The sequence below is a fragment of the Gadus morhua genome, chromosome 7 (assembly GCF_902167405.1).
Source record: "Gadus morhua chromosome 7, gadMor3.0, whole genome shotgun sequence".
In the NCBI taxonomy this organism is placed as follows: Eukaryota; Metazoa; Chordata; class Actinopteri; order Gadiformes; family Gadidae; genus Gadus; species Gadus morhua.
In genome coordinates, this window is record NC_044054.1 from 19,318,287 (window position 1) to 19,333,221 (window position 14,935).

Sequence of the window (14,935 nt, forward strand, 5' to 3'; positions counted from 1 at the left end):
GATAGTTGTGTCCACCGAGAAATTTTTTTACTCTGTAAAAATATTTGTTGTACTTAATTTGGTTCGTTTTTCAGTTAAACGTATCGAATGTCGATCGCGACTGGACTGCACCCAAATGTTAATTTTGATCTACTCCGTTTCCCGTAGAGTGTCGTCATCGTTTTATGCGCGGAGTAATGGAGACACTCGCCTCGCTGGTGTTATTATTTTGTTCTATGCTTCGTTAAGCGTTGATTTTCAACCATCGAATACATGCTGTAACGTATGATAGAGTGGGTTGATGTAGCTTGTCAACGAGGTAAACGTTACAAAACAACAACGCGGTACCCATAGGCCACGCCTATTCACAGAGGTAAACAAACCGTGTTTTGTCCGTTCAGTATTTAGGGAAAACGCAGAATACTGCCAACCTTAAATAATCAGTCAATGGCAATATAAAGTTGCTGACAATGAATTGCCGTTCGGAAGTGCTTGAGTTGACGGTGGAGTCAAGACAGGTGGAAGAAGCAATGCTTGCTCTGCTTCACACTATCCTTTTGCACCGCAGCACTGGAAAATTTCACTACAAAAAGGAAGGAACTTACTCCATCGGCACCGTTGGTACCCAAGACATTGACTGCGATTTCATTGATTTCACCTTTGTCAGAGTGTCATCGGATGAACTTGACAGGGTGATCAGTAAGGCTGTGACCGAATTTAAGGTAAGCAGGCATATGTGAAAATGGATTTGGCTAGCCTACCAATTCGACCTTTCAACTAACTTGGCTTGATTTTATTTTCAACATTTCAGGATGCCTTGGGAAACACGGGCAGCGATGGCATGGGACGCATATCACTGGAGTTCTACCAGAAGAAAAAGTCCCGCTGGCCATTTTCTGACGAGTGCATTCCCTGGGAGGTGTGGAGCATAAAGGTGAACGTTGTCCACCTGGCCAATGAGCAAGAGAGGCAGATCTGTCGGGAGAAAGTGGGGGAGAAGCTTGGTGAGAAGGTGATCAACGTCGTTGAGGTCATCAACCGCCACGAATACCTGCCAAAAATGCCAACCCAATCCGAAGTGGACAACGTGTTTGACACCAGCCTCAAGGACGTCCAGCCCTACCTTTACAAAATCACCTTTCAGATCACTGACACGCTGGGCACGTCTGTAAGCACAACCATGAGGCGGCTTATCAAAGACACACTGGCGCTGTGAAAGAAAACCCCAGTCAAAGACATATATGGGCCTAATTGGCGACCTTTGAAGCTGCATCTTTTGATCTCTGACAAATGTGTCTCTGTATTAGAATAGCAGCTGTTCCATGTTCAACATTGAGTTTTCCGTCTACCTGTAGCTTACGTTTTTTGTTGCAAGGTTACATTCATCTCCCTGATTTATCTACAATAACCTTTGTTTAAGCCATGCACCTTTTTGAAGTAGAACCAATTAGGAAATGTTGTCATAATATATTGTATAAAGATTGTGTAAATTCCTGAAAATAAACACTGATTACTGCGATCCATATTTGACAAGTGATTTTGCTTTGTATTTTAATTTATATGGATAATGTATTTCCAACCAAGGGAAGATCGATCTGTAATATAAGGCTTTGTGACCTCAAATCATGAGGTCATGTGAAATTTTGCATAAGAACAACCTAACTTTTAGCATGCAAGAGGATATCCTCATCTAAGGGAAAACTTCCTCTCAGCATATTTTCAGTGACCTCACAGATGAAGTACACAGGATTTCCAGTCTATCATTTCCCAGATGAAACCGGTCCTTCCTAAATGTACCACTATATTTTCCACTTGAATAAGTGCCCTTAGGTGGAAAACCTTGAAAAACATCTGACCAAAATAAAAACTTATCAGGAATCCCCTATTATTATGGAAATCTCATAAAAACATTATTTCAAGGGCAGATATCATGGACATGCAAAGTATTTATAGACTTTTGTTATAATATAAATACACAACCAAATGTGTAGAGTATCTACTTAATATCTCAAAATTGCCTAGATTACAAGTAAAACATACTGGATTATTATTCTTTATTACAGAAATGAAGCACAAAACTGTAGAAAATCCTAAACACAAAACTGCTGCGAGTCAATAAGCAACAATAATGCAACCAATACTAATACAAATATTAATTATTGCAGTAATAGCACAATAATACTAGAAAGATAATGTTTTATATACTAACAAAATAGGTACAAAATCGAAAAATACAAACACTGCCATATACACAATATTATAATCTAGATATTCTTTGAAATCTTTCATATATAGATATATTTATATAAAGTTTCTTGATAAAATTAAGAGCACTATAATCAATACAGAATATCTGAAGAAGAATATAGACGCGGGTGATTTCTATTTTGTTAGACCATGTCTTTGGAGTACCCATTGTAGCACATTGTACAACATTGTTTTCGGTTTGACTTGGAATCCAAATTCCATTTTTGGGCAGATCCACCTTTTCTGAATAAATATAAAGTCGTTAAGCCACAACCCGTTCAGGATATGTTTAGGCTTTGGCAGGTCAAAACACAACCCTTCGTCATGACAGGAGTGTTTTTTTTGTTTTCAATTAAATAATGTATTTGATTGCGTAGATGAATGATGCTTGCCAAGTCGTAAGAATTTTGCTGTGCTGAAGCAATTTGGTACATGCAACAATATACACACTTTGACTTTGACTTTGATTGTTAGATGTGTAACATAAATACCTCAAGCCATGTGTGCTGTCAGTTCTACTGACCTCTCTCTCTCTTGTGTTGGTAAGATTAGGGTTTTATGGAGGTGGCAGAGAAAAGTAATTTCCGGGGAATCAGAATACAATCAAATAATACTTTTCAATTATGAGTCAAACAGAGATTGAGAAAGATTGTTTCCTTTACCTTCCACTTTTGTCTTCAGTAAATTTGAATTGCCTGAGTCAATATTTTGATCTGAAACCTAACTTGTGCTTCTACATGATCGAAATCGAGAAAATGTTTAAGGCCTCAAAAACATTGTAAGAATATAATTTAACAGGAACTAGGACTCTTAGTTTTGCTAAGGTGTATCAAGAATCTTCGTAATTGCTCAGAAGTCAAAATAAATAAATAATATCTTAAGTTTCATTAATAATGGGCCATGACAGTACTGTAGTGAAGAATATGTGGGGAATTATAATTTAATTCTCTAAAATGAACTATGGCTATATATTGTGATCCTCAAACCTTTGACTATTTCGGAATATATTTCTTTCTGCATGAACCTTGGTTAATTCCATGGCTCGTAAACCTTATCTATGCATGTGCCATCAATTGGTATTTATCAACGAATAGACGATATGCATTTAGAATAAGTGAAAGATGAAATTACCCATCATTCATACCATCCAATTCTGCAGCTCCCCACCGATCTAAAAACAATATAATGCATCTTGGAAATGTGCACATGTCCTTGGGTTCACACTCCTTATGTGTGACAGACGGACAGTGATTAGTAACAAAGTGCATACTTATTACATGTTTGCTGAGGCCACCATGAGAAATACATCTACAGACCCAATAGATCTATACAAAAGCACTAGCCTAATCTTATGTTTTACTTATGCCAACAAAAAAAACATTTGAGAAAAACAAAGCACCAGAAGTTAACCAGTGAAGAAAATGCTAAATGAGCAAACTAGTTTAAAGTAACAATATGCAAACCATCCAACCATCTCATTTAGTGAGATCTAAAATAGCGTTTCATTGCACACATTACCCATTACACCTCTAATGACCACTTGAATACATGACATGGAGGCAAGCGAGTAGGCTATACATTCAAAGTCTTCCTTTCTTAAGCTGACGCGTGTAAGCAGAGGTGTGTTACATCAATATTAGGTAGCGTCTGTCAGGGGGGTAGGGGGGGCCGGGTAAAAGTGCACTCTCTTTGTGAGGCCTACAGATGGCCGTGACTCTGCTCGTGGCTCCAGAGACTGAACGCTGTCTTGAATGTCCTGTGACAGAGTTTACACATATACTGCCTTTTAAATGTCAGGGCGGAGAGAGTGGGCGCATGGTAGAACAGAGTGTCAGGATCCTGAGTGCCAGACGACTGCTCCACGCTGTTGGATCTCGACAGAGGGCTGGGACTGCCTTGTTGTCTTTCCATTTCCGGATTCTTGCCCTTGCATTCTGACGAGCTGCCCGGCTCCGGGCTGCTGGGCGCTTCCGCGATCGCTGCGGCTACAGGCACGGTCTGGGCTGGCTTGGCCGCAAGGGCCGCTGGGCCAGGATGCTCAGAGGTTGTTTGAGGCGTCAGGGGCGGGGACGGGGAGGGCGATGACGGGCGTCTGTCGACCTCTTTGGCCCCGGCGTCATCTCCGGTGGACATGTGGGACTGGAAGTGGCTCCAAAGGCGAAAGTTTGTCCTGAAGGCTTTGTTGCAGAGGTGACAGATGAAGGGCTTGATGTGACACAGCAGCTCCTGGTGGCGCTCCAGGTCTTTGTGAGAGCTGAAAAGGTTGCCGCATTTCTCGCACGGCCAGACGCCCGCTTCCTCCGTGGCGCCGTTGTTGTCGTCATCGGCGTCCATGATTTCCCGTTCGCACACCGCCTCCTCCATGGGCTCCTCCTTGACGACCAGCTTGCCGTGGGGTCCCATGCTCAGGTCCTCGGGCACGTAGGACGAAGAGTCCTCCGAGTCGTAGACGGGCGGGCCCGACGAGTGGCGGCCGTAGTCCACGTCCTCTCCCGAACTGCCCGTCGGCATGTGGTCGTGGCCGTACTGGCCGTGTCCCAGCACGTCGGGCCCCTCTTCGTCCTCGTCCCCCTCGGCGTCCTGCGGCTTGAGGTTCAGCTGATCCTTCACCGTCATCATGTTCTGATTGTGGACCTCCACCTGGTGGCGCCATATGCTGAAGGACGACTTGAAGGTGCGCATGCACTCCAGACAGGTCAGCTTCTTGTACTTGCAGTGAGCCTCGTGCTCCTTCTTGACAGCCGTGCTGGAGAAGCGCAGGCCGCAGTACGGGCACACGGTGGCGTGGCGGCAGCCTCGCTCGTGGTCGCCCTGCTCCGAAAGGGACGACAGCTTGACGTTGCAGAGTCTACAGGCGTACACGTTGGCGGGCAGGTGGTCCGCCTTCTCTGGGACGGGGGCGTCCTGTTCCTGATAAAGGTCCCGGTTGCTCGATGCGTTCCCCTCATCATTTTCGTCGGGGTGGGTCCTCAGATGCTGTTTGTACTGTGACTGGAACAGAAACACTTTCCCACAATAGGGACAGGTGAATTTGGTCCTTGGCCGGTTTTTGGTCAGTTTAGGAGACTGTAGGCTTTGTTTATTCCTCTTGAGCTTCCAAAGCAGCGCTTTCTTTATTTCCCTCTCTCGCACCATGTCAATCAGTCTCTTCTGGAACTTCTCGTCGAGCATGGAGGAGCTGGAGGACGAGGCTGGGTTCTGCACCACTCCGTGCTGGGTTTGGCAGTGCGTCCACACCTTAAAGTTTGTGTGGAAGCGCTTATGGCAGATTTCGCATGCATACGGCTTCTCGGGGTTGTGATACATGTTGACGTGGCGATGCAGCCCGGCTTTGGATCTGAACACTTTCAAACAGTTCCAGCATTTGAAAAGCTTACCCTGACGTGGCTCACTAACATTATCATTGACTACATCATTGTCATTACGGTCTAGGCTGGGATTCGACGGTGCCATCCCCTCTGCCATGATGTCATCGGCCACGGCGATGTTTTCAGAGGGATAATGTTCATTCAACCCTCTGGTCTTTTTGAAGGGATATCTCCTATTGTCTGCCCTCCCCTTTCTCTTACCGAAGTTATCAAAGCCCGTCCTCGGCCCCTGTTCAATATTTGGTTGGAAATGTTTTAGGTTTACCGGCAACGTGTCTCCGATGGTGATCCGAATAATCTCCAGGGGGTCCCCCAGAGGGCTGCCGGGCTCGGCCTTCACGCAGACCCCTTCGTCTACCTGAGTGGCGTGTTTGTCATACACGCTGGGGTACTTTGTCCTGAGAACGAGCGGGGACGAAGATGTTTTGGAACTGCCGTTGAGGACGGACGTATCCGTCCCCGTCGCCTTCGACACCAATTTGACGACGGACTGTTCGCGGCCATGCAGCTCAAGCGTCGGTGAGAACACTGGAACGGGGCTGTCCATGGACAACGATCGACGCAGGAGGCTTTTGATGAGTGGCCCGCTTCGGTCGATGGTCTGGCTGTGTTCACCCGGCTGACCTTGATAAGCACTTCGGCCGTGGTAAACGGGATCCTCGTCTTTAATGCCCATCTCGCAGCCGGGCTGGGACCTAATATGCTGGACTTCCACGTCGCTGAAAGACACAGAGGATGTGAGCTGCGGCCTGATCATGGTGGACAGCGATGGGTTGCCTTTCAGTATGGAACTGTATGGAAAGACGGGCTTGCGCTCGGCATCGTCACTTGTTCCTATTGCCTTTGAATTGACAGGTTGAGGATTATGCGTGGGAGGCTGAGGCGCTTCTTGCTGAGAGGATCTGGGCGATGGCGGCCTCTGTGTGGCTTTCCGGTCACTGCGAGTCCGACACACAATGACGCTCCTTGTCTGACTGTCGGTCTCATCCTCCTCTGAGAAGGAAAGCCTCTTTCTGGAGACACAATAGGACACGTGAGGCCTTGTGGACGCGATGTTGGTCAGGAAGGGGATTCCTAAGCTGTAGCCCAGCTCCTGTATGGCTGCCAGGCTTCCCTTGTCCACAAAGAGCGAGGAGGAATACATGTAGTTCAGCACTATCTCAAAGGCATCCGCTTCACAGAAATCCAGGTGGACCACCTTCGGCGCATCCGCTTCCGTCCGTGTGAACAGAGACTGGAAATACTCACTGCTGGCTGCCAGGACACTCCGGTGGGCCTGGTACCTCTGGTCCCCCACCACCAGCACCGTGTCACACATCTGGCCGCTCAGGCGCTGCTCGTTGAGCACCCCCAACACAGAAGGCCCGTGGAAGGGGTTGTTGTAATGCACTAGGGTCTCCATTGTCTCCTGGACGCAAAGCAAAACAATTGGATCTTAATGCAGGAGTGTCAATATGAAATAAATCTGTAATATCCAATAGAAAACTACGTAAATAACCATCAACACATGTAAAATAGTGACAACACAAAATATCATGTACATTTGGATGAAAGTAAAAAAAAAAAAATATATATATATATATATATTGCGAAGGTGGCCATTAATGCATCTAGAAATCATCTTAATCGAACACAATGACTAATTTAAAGGATTTCATCTTTGCAATCATTACCAAATTGTTGTTAACCCCCCTTAAAGTTTCATGACTTTCATATTTAATTTATTATAATACTAATACATTATTTGTTTTGTTATTAAGAGCATATAACATTTCTTTTAAAAAGCTATTCTTTAAGTAAACAAAACAGTTATGTTTCTATTTTAACTTTACAGCTCGGTTTTCAGCCTCGGGAACATGTACCAACATAACGTGTTTTAAAGCATGACAGTCAAAAATGTATGGTCTCTGCTATGTCAAATATGCATTAATGGGATTTTATTTAAATTGACCAATCGAAACATGACCACAAATCCCGATTTATCAAGGTGCTATTATTTCCCACTGAATGACAATAGTTTTAATAACAAACAAAACCTCCTATCCTGGATACGCAGCTTGTTTATTCATGTTGAGAACAGCGCACCTAACAACACATGCGCAGAAGGGTTCGGTTCTACAGGCATTACATCATGATTGTGTTGAAGATATTAGGCATACAACTAGCAAACAGACAGTGATAAAATGTGCCTTCATTGTGTGAAAACATAAATGAGTTGCCGGTTATTTCGTCCGTGTAAGTAACTGTCCCTGATATAGAAACGGAGACATTATCGCCCGTTACATTATTGTGGAGGAGCGCCTATGAGACGTGGCCGAATTCTTGATGCTATTTCACTTCATTCAAGTAATGGCGCGTCGGCTATTAAACATGTGGGCAACATAGGTAGATCACCGATTGTATCTTAACACACAATACACTCAAGACACAACGAAGGCTTAAAGTGTTTCTCTCAAACAATGTTTTACATGAGAAAAAAAGTTGTATCAGAAATGCTTTCCAATGAACGCTAATCCCCAAATAAAAAACAGCATTCCAAGCTGTGAGATAGCAGGCATGGACTATATTCACTCCGAGCATGGATCAGCGCTGTCGCAGGCTATACTGGGAACAGGGCAGTAGCTGGTGAGGTTTAGATCACCAGAATCTCTCATCGAGTTACGTCAGGAAAACGTTTCTAACAACAACTATGCCAGAACTATGTATAGATAGCTAATTACCTCGCTAATGTAAGTTTTGGCTGCCTTAACTTACCCTCTTGGACTACTTCTGTTCCCACTGAGCATTAAAGCCAAGACTATGGATAGAATTCTGTAGAAAACGAGTTGGTCGTGATTCCATCCATCTTGAATTTGACGTCATCCCACTCCAGGGATGAGGTCATCGCAAAGAACGCTCGTCACGTGCGCCTTTCTTTGATAGGCTGTCTAAACACTAAGGGCGTGGCCAACAACATAATGTTTCGAGAAATGTTAAAGAAACAGGTTAAATCAATGATGCGCGTCAATAACACTCTATTTAGCATTAATTAGAAGTACAACTAAATATATATTCATATTTAGAGATCTTTGCGCATTTTGCTGCATATTTTTCTTCCCCTATAAGTGACTTAGCCTAGTAATTGAAAAAAGTTTCACTTTGTTCATTAGGGAATTGTGTACTGCCTGCAAGTGTCAATAAGCAACATAATGCAACCAATACTAATTCAAATATTAATTATTGCCGTTTTAGCACATACTAGAAAGATAATGTTTTATATACTAACAAAATAGGGATAAAATCGAAAAATACAAACACTGCCATATACACAATATTAGAATCTAGTTAATTCTTTGAAATCTTTTATATATCGATATATTTATAAAAAGTTTATTGATTAAATTAAGAGAACTATAATTAATACAGAATATCTGACGAAGAATATAGACAGTGGTGATTTATGTTTAGTTAAGACCATGTCTTTTGAGTACCCATAGTAGTACATTGCACAACATAGTTTTCGGTTTGACTTGGAATTCTAATTCCATTTTTGGACAGATCCACCTTTCCAGAATAAATATAAATTTGTTAAACCACAACCAAATCAGGATATGTTTTAGGCGGCAGGTCAAAACAACACCCTTCATCATGACAGGAGTGTTTGTTTTGTTATCAATTAAGTGTGTTTGATTGTTAGATGTGTAACATAACTACCTCAAGCCATGTGTGCTGCAAGTTCTACTAAACTGTCTCTCTTGTGTTGGTAAGCTAAGGGTTGTATGGAGGTAAGTAAAGAAGTAAGTACAATTTATTTAAAAACAGTTTTCATTGGCCAAAGTGCCGTACATGGTGCAAAAAGGCATATAAAAGAACACATACCACATACATAGACAGTAGATGAGAAAACTTAAAAATAAACATATCACAAAGGGGGAGGAAAGGCCAGGGAGAAGAGGTGTGAGCCTAGATTTAAAAATGGTGACGGAAATTGAAGGCGGCAGTTTGTTCCAAAGGTGGGGGGCAGCCACAGCAAAAGCCCTGTCGCTCCTCTGTTTTAATCTAGTGCACACAATGTGCAGGAGATCCATATGATCTAAGGGACCTGGGAGCTGAGTGGCCGTGGATGAGCTCTGTGATATATACTGTATATTAAAAACCATAAGTAGGGTTTTTAAATGAATTCTTTGCTGGACGGGCAACCAGTGGAGGGAAGAAAGGATGGAGGTTATATGATCCCGCTTTCAGGATCTAGTCAGCAACCTTGCTGCAGAGTTCTGGACCAGAACTCTAAGTAAAGGAAGTTGCAGTAATCCAGCCGTGATGTAATGAAGGCGTGAAATACTTTTTTCCAGATTGTGAATTGATAAATGGGGTTTAATTTCAGCAATGACTGAGCTGGTAAAAACTGCTCTTGACTACAGCAGCAATTTGCTTGTCAGAGCAGAAATTCGAATCGTAGATGACACCCAGGTTTCCGGTGTGGGGTTCACGTGGATTTCAGGTGGATTTGCAGCATGCCACTTTTGCTCGAGTTGAAATGTTTAAACTTTGCCGCGACCTTCGCGTGATGACAGCCAATCAGCGTTCAACAGCATGGCCACTGAGTGACGTGCGTAACGTAACAGCCAATCAGTTTTCAACCGGCCAACCGTTCCCTGTAGTGCAGTCCGGGGTGAACCGCAGCATGGAGGAGAAAGTGATTGTTGCCGTTTGCGACTCCCCGAGCTCTATATAGAATAGTATATAATATAATTGTATTGTATTGTATATATAATATCACAGCCAAAAGCTCTGTGCGCCTCCGGATGGCCGTAGCACGGGGAGCGATACGGGAAGGTTTAGCAGGGTTTGTTTACCTACGTTGCTATGGTTACCAGTCTTGTGTGTTCCAGCGGTTTATTAGGTATCTAAAATCGCTGTCTATTCAATGCTTCATTCACTGCCTCCTCCGTGGTCATTACAATATTATGAATAGACTGCGTGGAGAAAGCTAATGCTGTTACTGTAGTCGATAAAGTCTACAAATTCAACCCCCGACTAGTTGAAGGATTTCGGGTGGCTAGTTTATGATGCTAAGAACATGAAAAAGTTTTTTACATTTTGTAAGGAAGCCCCATTGGCAATGGCAGGATCCTTAGTTTATAACGGGGAACCCTAATCTGAAATGCGATGCTGTGGTGAAACACATCGAGTTCACTAGGCATTCTCGCTGTCCCGATTTCTATTAAAAATGCACCAAGCCCAATAACCCTGGGACGTTGGAAGCTGAAATTGGTGCCGTTTTGTGTAGCGTAAATGTAATCTTGTCTATTTATTTGTCTTAATTTTACTTTAGTAAATTGGTGCTGTTGGTGTGTGCAATTTCTGCATGCTAATAAATGTTCTAAAGAAAAACATATTGTGCCCCCATTTTCTTCCCTGTGCTCCTAATTTTTTTAAGTTAGGGGCACGAGTGCTCCTGAAAAAAAAAAGTTAGTGTAGAGCCCTGTGTGGGACTTAAAATGTTATTCTCCAAAATGAACTATGGCTATATATTATGATCCTCAAACCTTTGAATATTATTTTAGAAAGAATTCTTTCTGCATGAACCTTGATTAATTCAAAGCGTTAACACACTTCCATGACTGGTACACCTTATCAATGCATGTGACATCAATTGGTATCAACGAAAAAAAACATGATGCCTTTAGAAAAAGTGAAAGATGAAAGCACCCATCATTCATACCATCATATTCTGCAGCTCCCGACCATTATAAAAACAATAGAATGCATGTCATGAATTGTGGATATGGCCTTGTGTTCAAACTCCTTATGTGTGACAGACGGACAGTGATTAGTAGGGATGTCCCGATCCCGATCCTCGGATCGGACCCGATACTGGGTTTTTAAGGTAAATCGGGATCGGCCGATCTCATTCAGTTTCATGGCCGATACATATTTATCTATCCATATTTTATTTTATTTTATATATATATATATATATATATATATATATATATATATATATATATATATATATATATATACACACACATGTGGAAATTGCGTTGAATGAGAGATACAATTTCGCACGTTGAGCACACAGTTGTGTGACTCGTTTATTGAGTTAGAGCAAACAGGAAGTGAAAACGTGCTGCAAGTAAACAAATCCAGCATCGGGCTCTGACGTCAAGAGACGCTCGTAATCCTTAAAGGGACAGCGATCCCTGAACCACCAAGACGGTAAACGACATGCCTTCCACTTCCACGGTGGAAAGAACAACGCATAACAAAATGCTGTAGGTGAATTATGTTACTCACTACACACAAGGGATGGAAATTAACACCCGCCACACGCCATTTGCGGGTGGATTTGTATGGTGGCGGGTGAATTGTGTCACTTCACCCGCCACTGTGGCGGGTAATACTTTCCAGTCAGGTCCGATCAAATTTGCATATCTAATACATTCGTTATACGGCGCTGCACAGTTCCACAACCATTACTGTCAACATCCGGGCCCCTTCTTCCTCTACGCCTCTTTTGCTGAACTGCGACTGTCAATATCCGGGATAATATCGGTAACAGGGCTCTCAAGTCTCACGCGTTCGGCGTGACCCAGGTGAAAAAATATTATACTTCAACTACACTTTTGAAAGGATGTACTAAGTCCACTTTTAGTATGTAACTGTATTCTGTACTAATTTCGTCGCATTCAAGTATACCAAAGTGTACTAAGGTATACCTTAAAGTGGAAATGAAGCACTGAGAACTGTGTCAATTTTTTGTTTGTTTTTTCATTTTTGGAAACACATGGATTTTCATCAATACTGAAATTCAAGTAGTTTCACCGTAAAATGACATGTTTATAACGACTTTCGCCTCTAGGGCGCAGCCATGTTTTAAAAACGCAGGCGCTACGTCATCAGAATGGTTGGCTCTTTAAAATAAACATGTCGGATATTGGAAGAAGAACAGGGGGGTCCTTTTGTATTGCCCCTGGCTGTTCAAACGAATTTTATCGGTTAAAGGAGAGCGGTAGAATAGTTCATTTCCATGTAATTCCCGTCAAGAAGCCTGAAGTGCTCCGAAGATGGTTAGCTGCATTGAAACGCCTCAGCCCCCCAATGGGACCAGGGCAGAGAGTATGTAGCGACCACTTTATAGAGGCTGATTACATCGAAGAGGGAGCTTTTTCTGAAGATGGGAGATTTGTTCGCCGTCCCACCAATCGCCTGAAGCCAGATGCTGTGCCAACTATTTTTAATTTTAGTGGATATAGTGCTGGAGACACGGACATACCCGTCAGATCGGACCCGGGCGCTGCTCTTATGCGCAGCGAAAGAGCGCAGAAACGTGCTTGCCAGGCAGAGGAACGAGAGGTACACTTAGCTTCTACTACTAGAGAAACAGATAAATTAGTACAAGTACACTCACTGTTTGAAGATTGTCTTGTTTGCAGACTAGCTCGCTCCATGCTCTTGATCATTTCTAATCCATCGCCAAAATAATCCATTGTTATCGGAAATAATCCATTTGCAAACACCGTTGCACATTTTCGCATATTCACGTGCACACCCAAATGGCACGACAATTACTTGTATCATGAAATTAACGAACTGTAAGGCAGCGTGGAGCCCAGCTGCTGCACCCGTGTACTTTACTTTTCTTATCTTATTATATTATAATAATTATTATATATATATATATATATAAAAAATATAATAATGTAATAATATATAATGTGCAATATATATACATATCTTACACTGCATTACTACAGGTTCATTTCATGGCAGCAGACACTCTCCATGTCAGTAGACATAGGGACACAAACCCCACACAAGCACCACCGATTGTTTCCTGTGCGCTCAGATACATCTCTCTCTCCTTCATCTATTTCTCCTCCATAGTCAGGCTCTGTTGGGGGCACTAAAACTCCGACTTCTCTTACTGGCTCAAAAGCATAGGCAATTGGATGCCTGCCCTCATTGGTGGGTCTATCCAATTCGTCCATATCCATTTTGTTGAGGCAGTAAGCTACCTGTGAGGCTATGAGCCGCTATGTAAACAACATAGAATGTTAATACCAACCATTCTCGTGACGTCATCGTATTCTGAAAACAGAGATGGCGGCGCACAGGCTGAAAACATTGTAATTAATGCAACGTGTTTGTGCTTCATTCTGAATAACGGGACATATTTCCGACTTTATTTGTATTTATGGTATATTTAAATATTTAACTAGTGCTATAGACATGTTTTATTTGATTGCTTCCTTTCCACTTTAAGTACTACTATAGATATACTCCAGTATACTCCAAGTGTAAATAGTATGCTAAAATGGCACAACTTTTGACAACCTTTAAAGGTTGGGTAGGTGATTTGCGAAACGCCAGCAGATTTTGAAAATACACAACTCAAATGGTCCTACCCCCTCTCCTTCAACGCTGACTCTGACTCCACCCATTCCAAGTACCTGGACGCGCAATCATGCACGAGCGCGAACAGAGATGCGCGAGAGCGAGCCAGGCTAGCGTAGGTTTTCGTTTAACAACATGGCACTACATTCAGCTGTAAGTTGCACCCAGTACCGCGGGAAGTAGGAGTGCTGGGGGTGCTGCAACACCCCCTGTCCGAGGCCCTGTCTTATCACAGAAAACGATCATTTCTAAAAACTCCGGCCAAAGTGGAGATTTCTGAAAACGCCGGTTATGTGTTGTCGTGTCAACGGGGAGAAACGGGATTTTAGGTTCTGAAGCGTCACATTATGCACCAGGAAATGCTTAACGTCATGTGAGCGCCCGCTGTACCGTATTGGTCCGAATATAAACACAAACCCCATTGTAAGACGACCTATATTTGGAAAAAAGATTTGAAGACCAGATCCGTTTTTTATGAATAAATAAATTGTATTCATTGAAATAATATACGAAAATAAAAAGGCATCGAATAAAACACTGCATTGCCACTAAACAGTAGTGCAAATAGGCCGTACTGATGTGTACACCAAAGACTATTCCTGACACTCCTCTGCCCCGCTGTGTTCGCTCTGGCTGTGGTCGCTCCGAACTGTTTCGGCCCGTGGCAAAGCGAGTCATCCTCGCTGCTGTCCAAGGCATTTTGAGACGCAGCATTTATTTAATGCTCATATGACCTAGTGCTGAAGAAAGGTTATATGAAAAAGTGTGAGGGTAGCGGTGGTGCGCTAAACTTGTTCTGTGAGCAGCTGGATGTGAACGATCGATTTTCAACTGTCCGCGCATGCACTGGTGTAATTGAGCTGCGCTGCTATACATCTTTTTTTATCAATGTAACGAGTTGCGAGTCTAGTGCAGGCTGAGTTGTTTTTTTTCCCAGCACCCCCTGCTGAGAATACGTTCTC

At 43.0% G+C, this 14,935-nt stretch overlaps 2 protein-coding genes across 2 annotated transcripts; one reads left to right on the top strand and one right to left on the bottom strand.

Annotated features, from left to right (window-relative positions):
• The first annotated feature begins 120 nt into the window (after nucleotides 1-120).
• On the top strand, nucleotides 121-1,504 carry atg101 (autophagy related 101). Its single transcript, XM_030360203.1, has 2 exons — nucleotides 121-701; nucleotides 791-1,504. The coding sequence occupies exons 1-2, from the start codon at nucleotides 450-452 to the stop codon at nucleotides 1,193-1,195; spliced, it is 657 nt and encodes a 218-aa protein (XP_030216063.1). The 5' UTR covers nucleotides 121-449; the 3' UTR covers nucleotides 1,196-1,504.
• A 510-nt stretch (nucleotides 1,505-2,014) lies between these two features.
• Nucleotides 2,015-8,531, bottom strand: zbtb21 (zinc finger and BTB domain containing 21). The gene is made up of 2 exons (XM_030360200.1): nucleotides 8,349-8,531; nucleotides 2,015-7,002 (listed from the first exon to the last, which is right to left on the bottom strand). Exon 2 carries the CDS (start codon nucleotides 6,994-6,996, stop codon nucleotides 3,925-3,927), a length of 3,072 nt encoding a protein of 1,023 aa, XP_030216060.1. The 5' UTR covers nucleotides 6,997-7,002; nucleotides 8,349-8,531; the 3' UTR covers nucleotides 2,015-3,924.
• Nucleotides 8,532-14,935: the final 6,404 nt, after the last annotated feature.

Coding starts and splice junctions, on each gene's coding strand:
- atg101 (XM_030360203.1), top strand. CDS start 450: ATGAATTGCCGTTCGGAAGTGCTTGAGTTGACGGTGGAGTCAAGACAG. Junction 702..790: donor AGGCTGTGACCGAATTTAAG/GTAAGCAGGCAT, acceptor TCAACATTTCAG/GATGCCTTGGGAAACACGGG.
- zbtb21 (XM_030360200.1), bottom strand. CDS start 6,996: ATGGAGACCCTAGTGCATTACAACAACCCCTTCCACGGGCCTTCTGTG.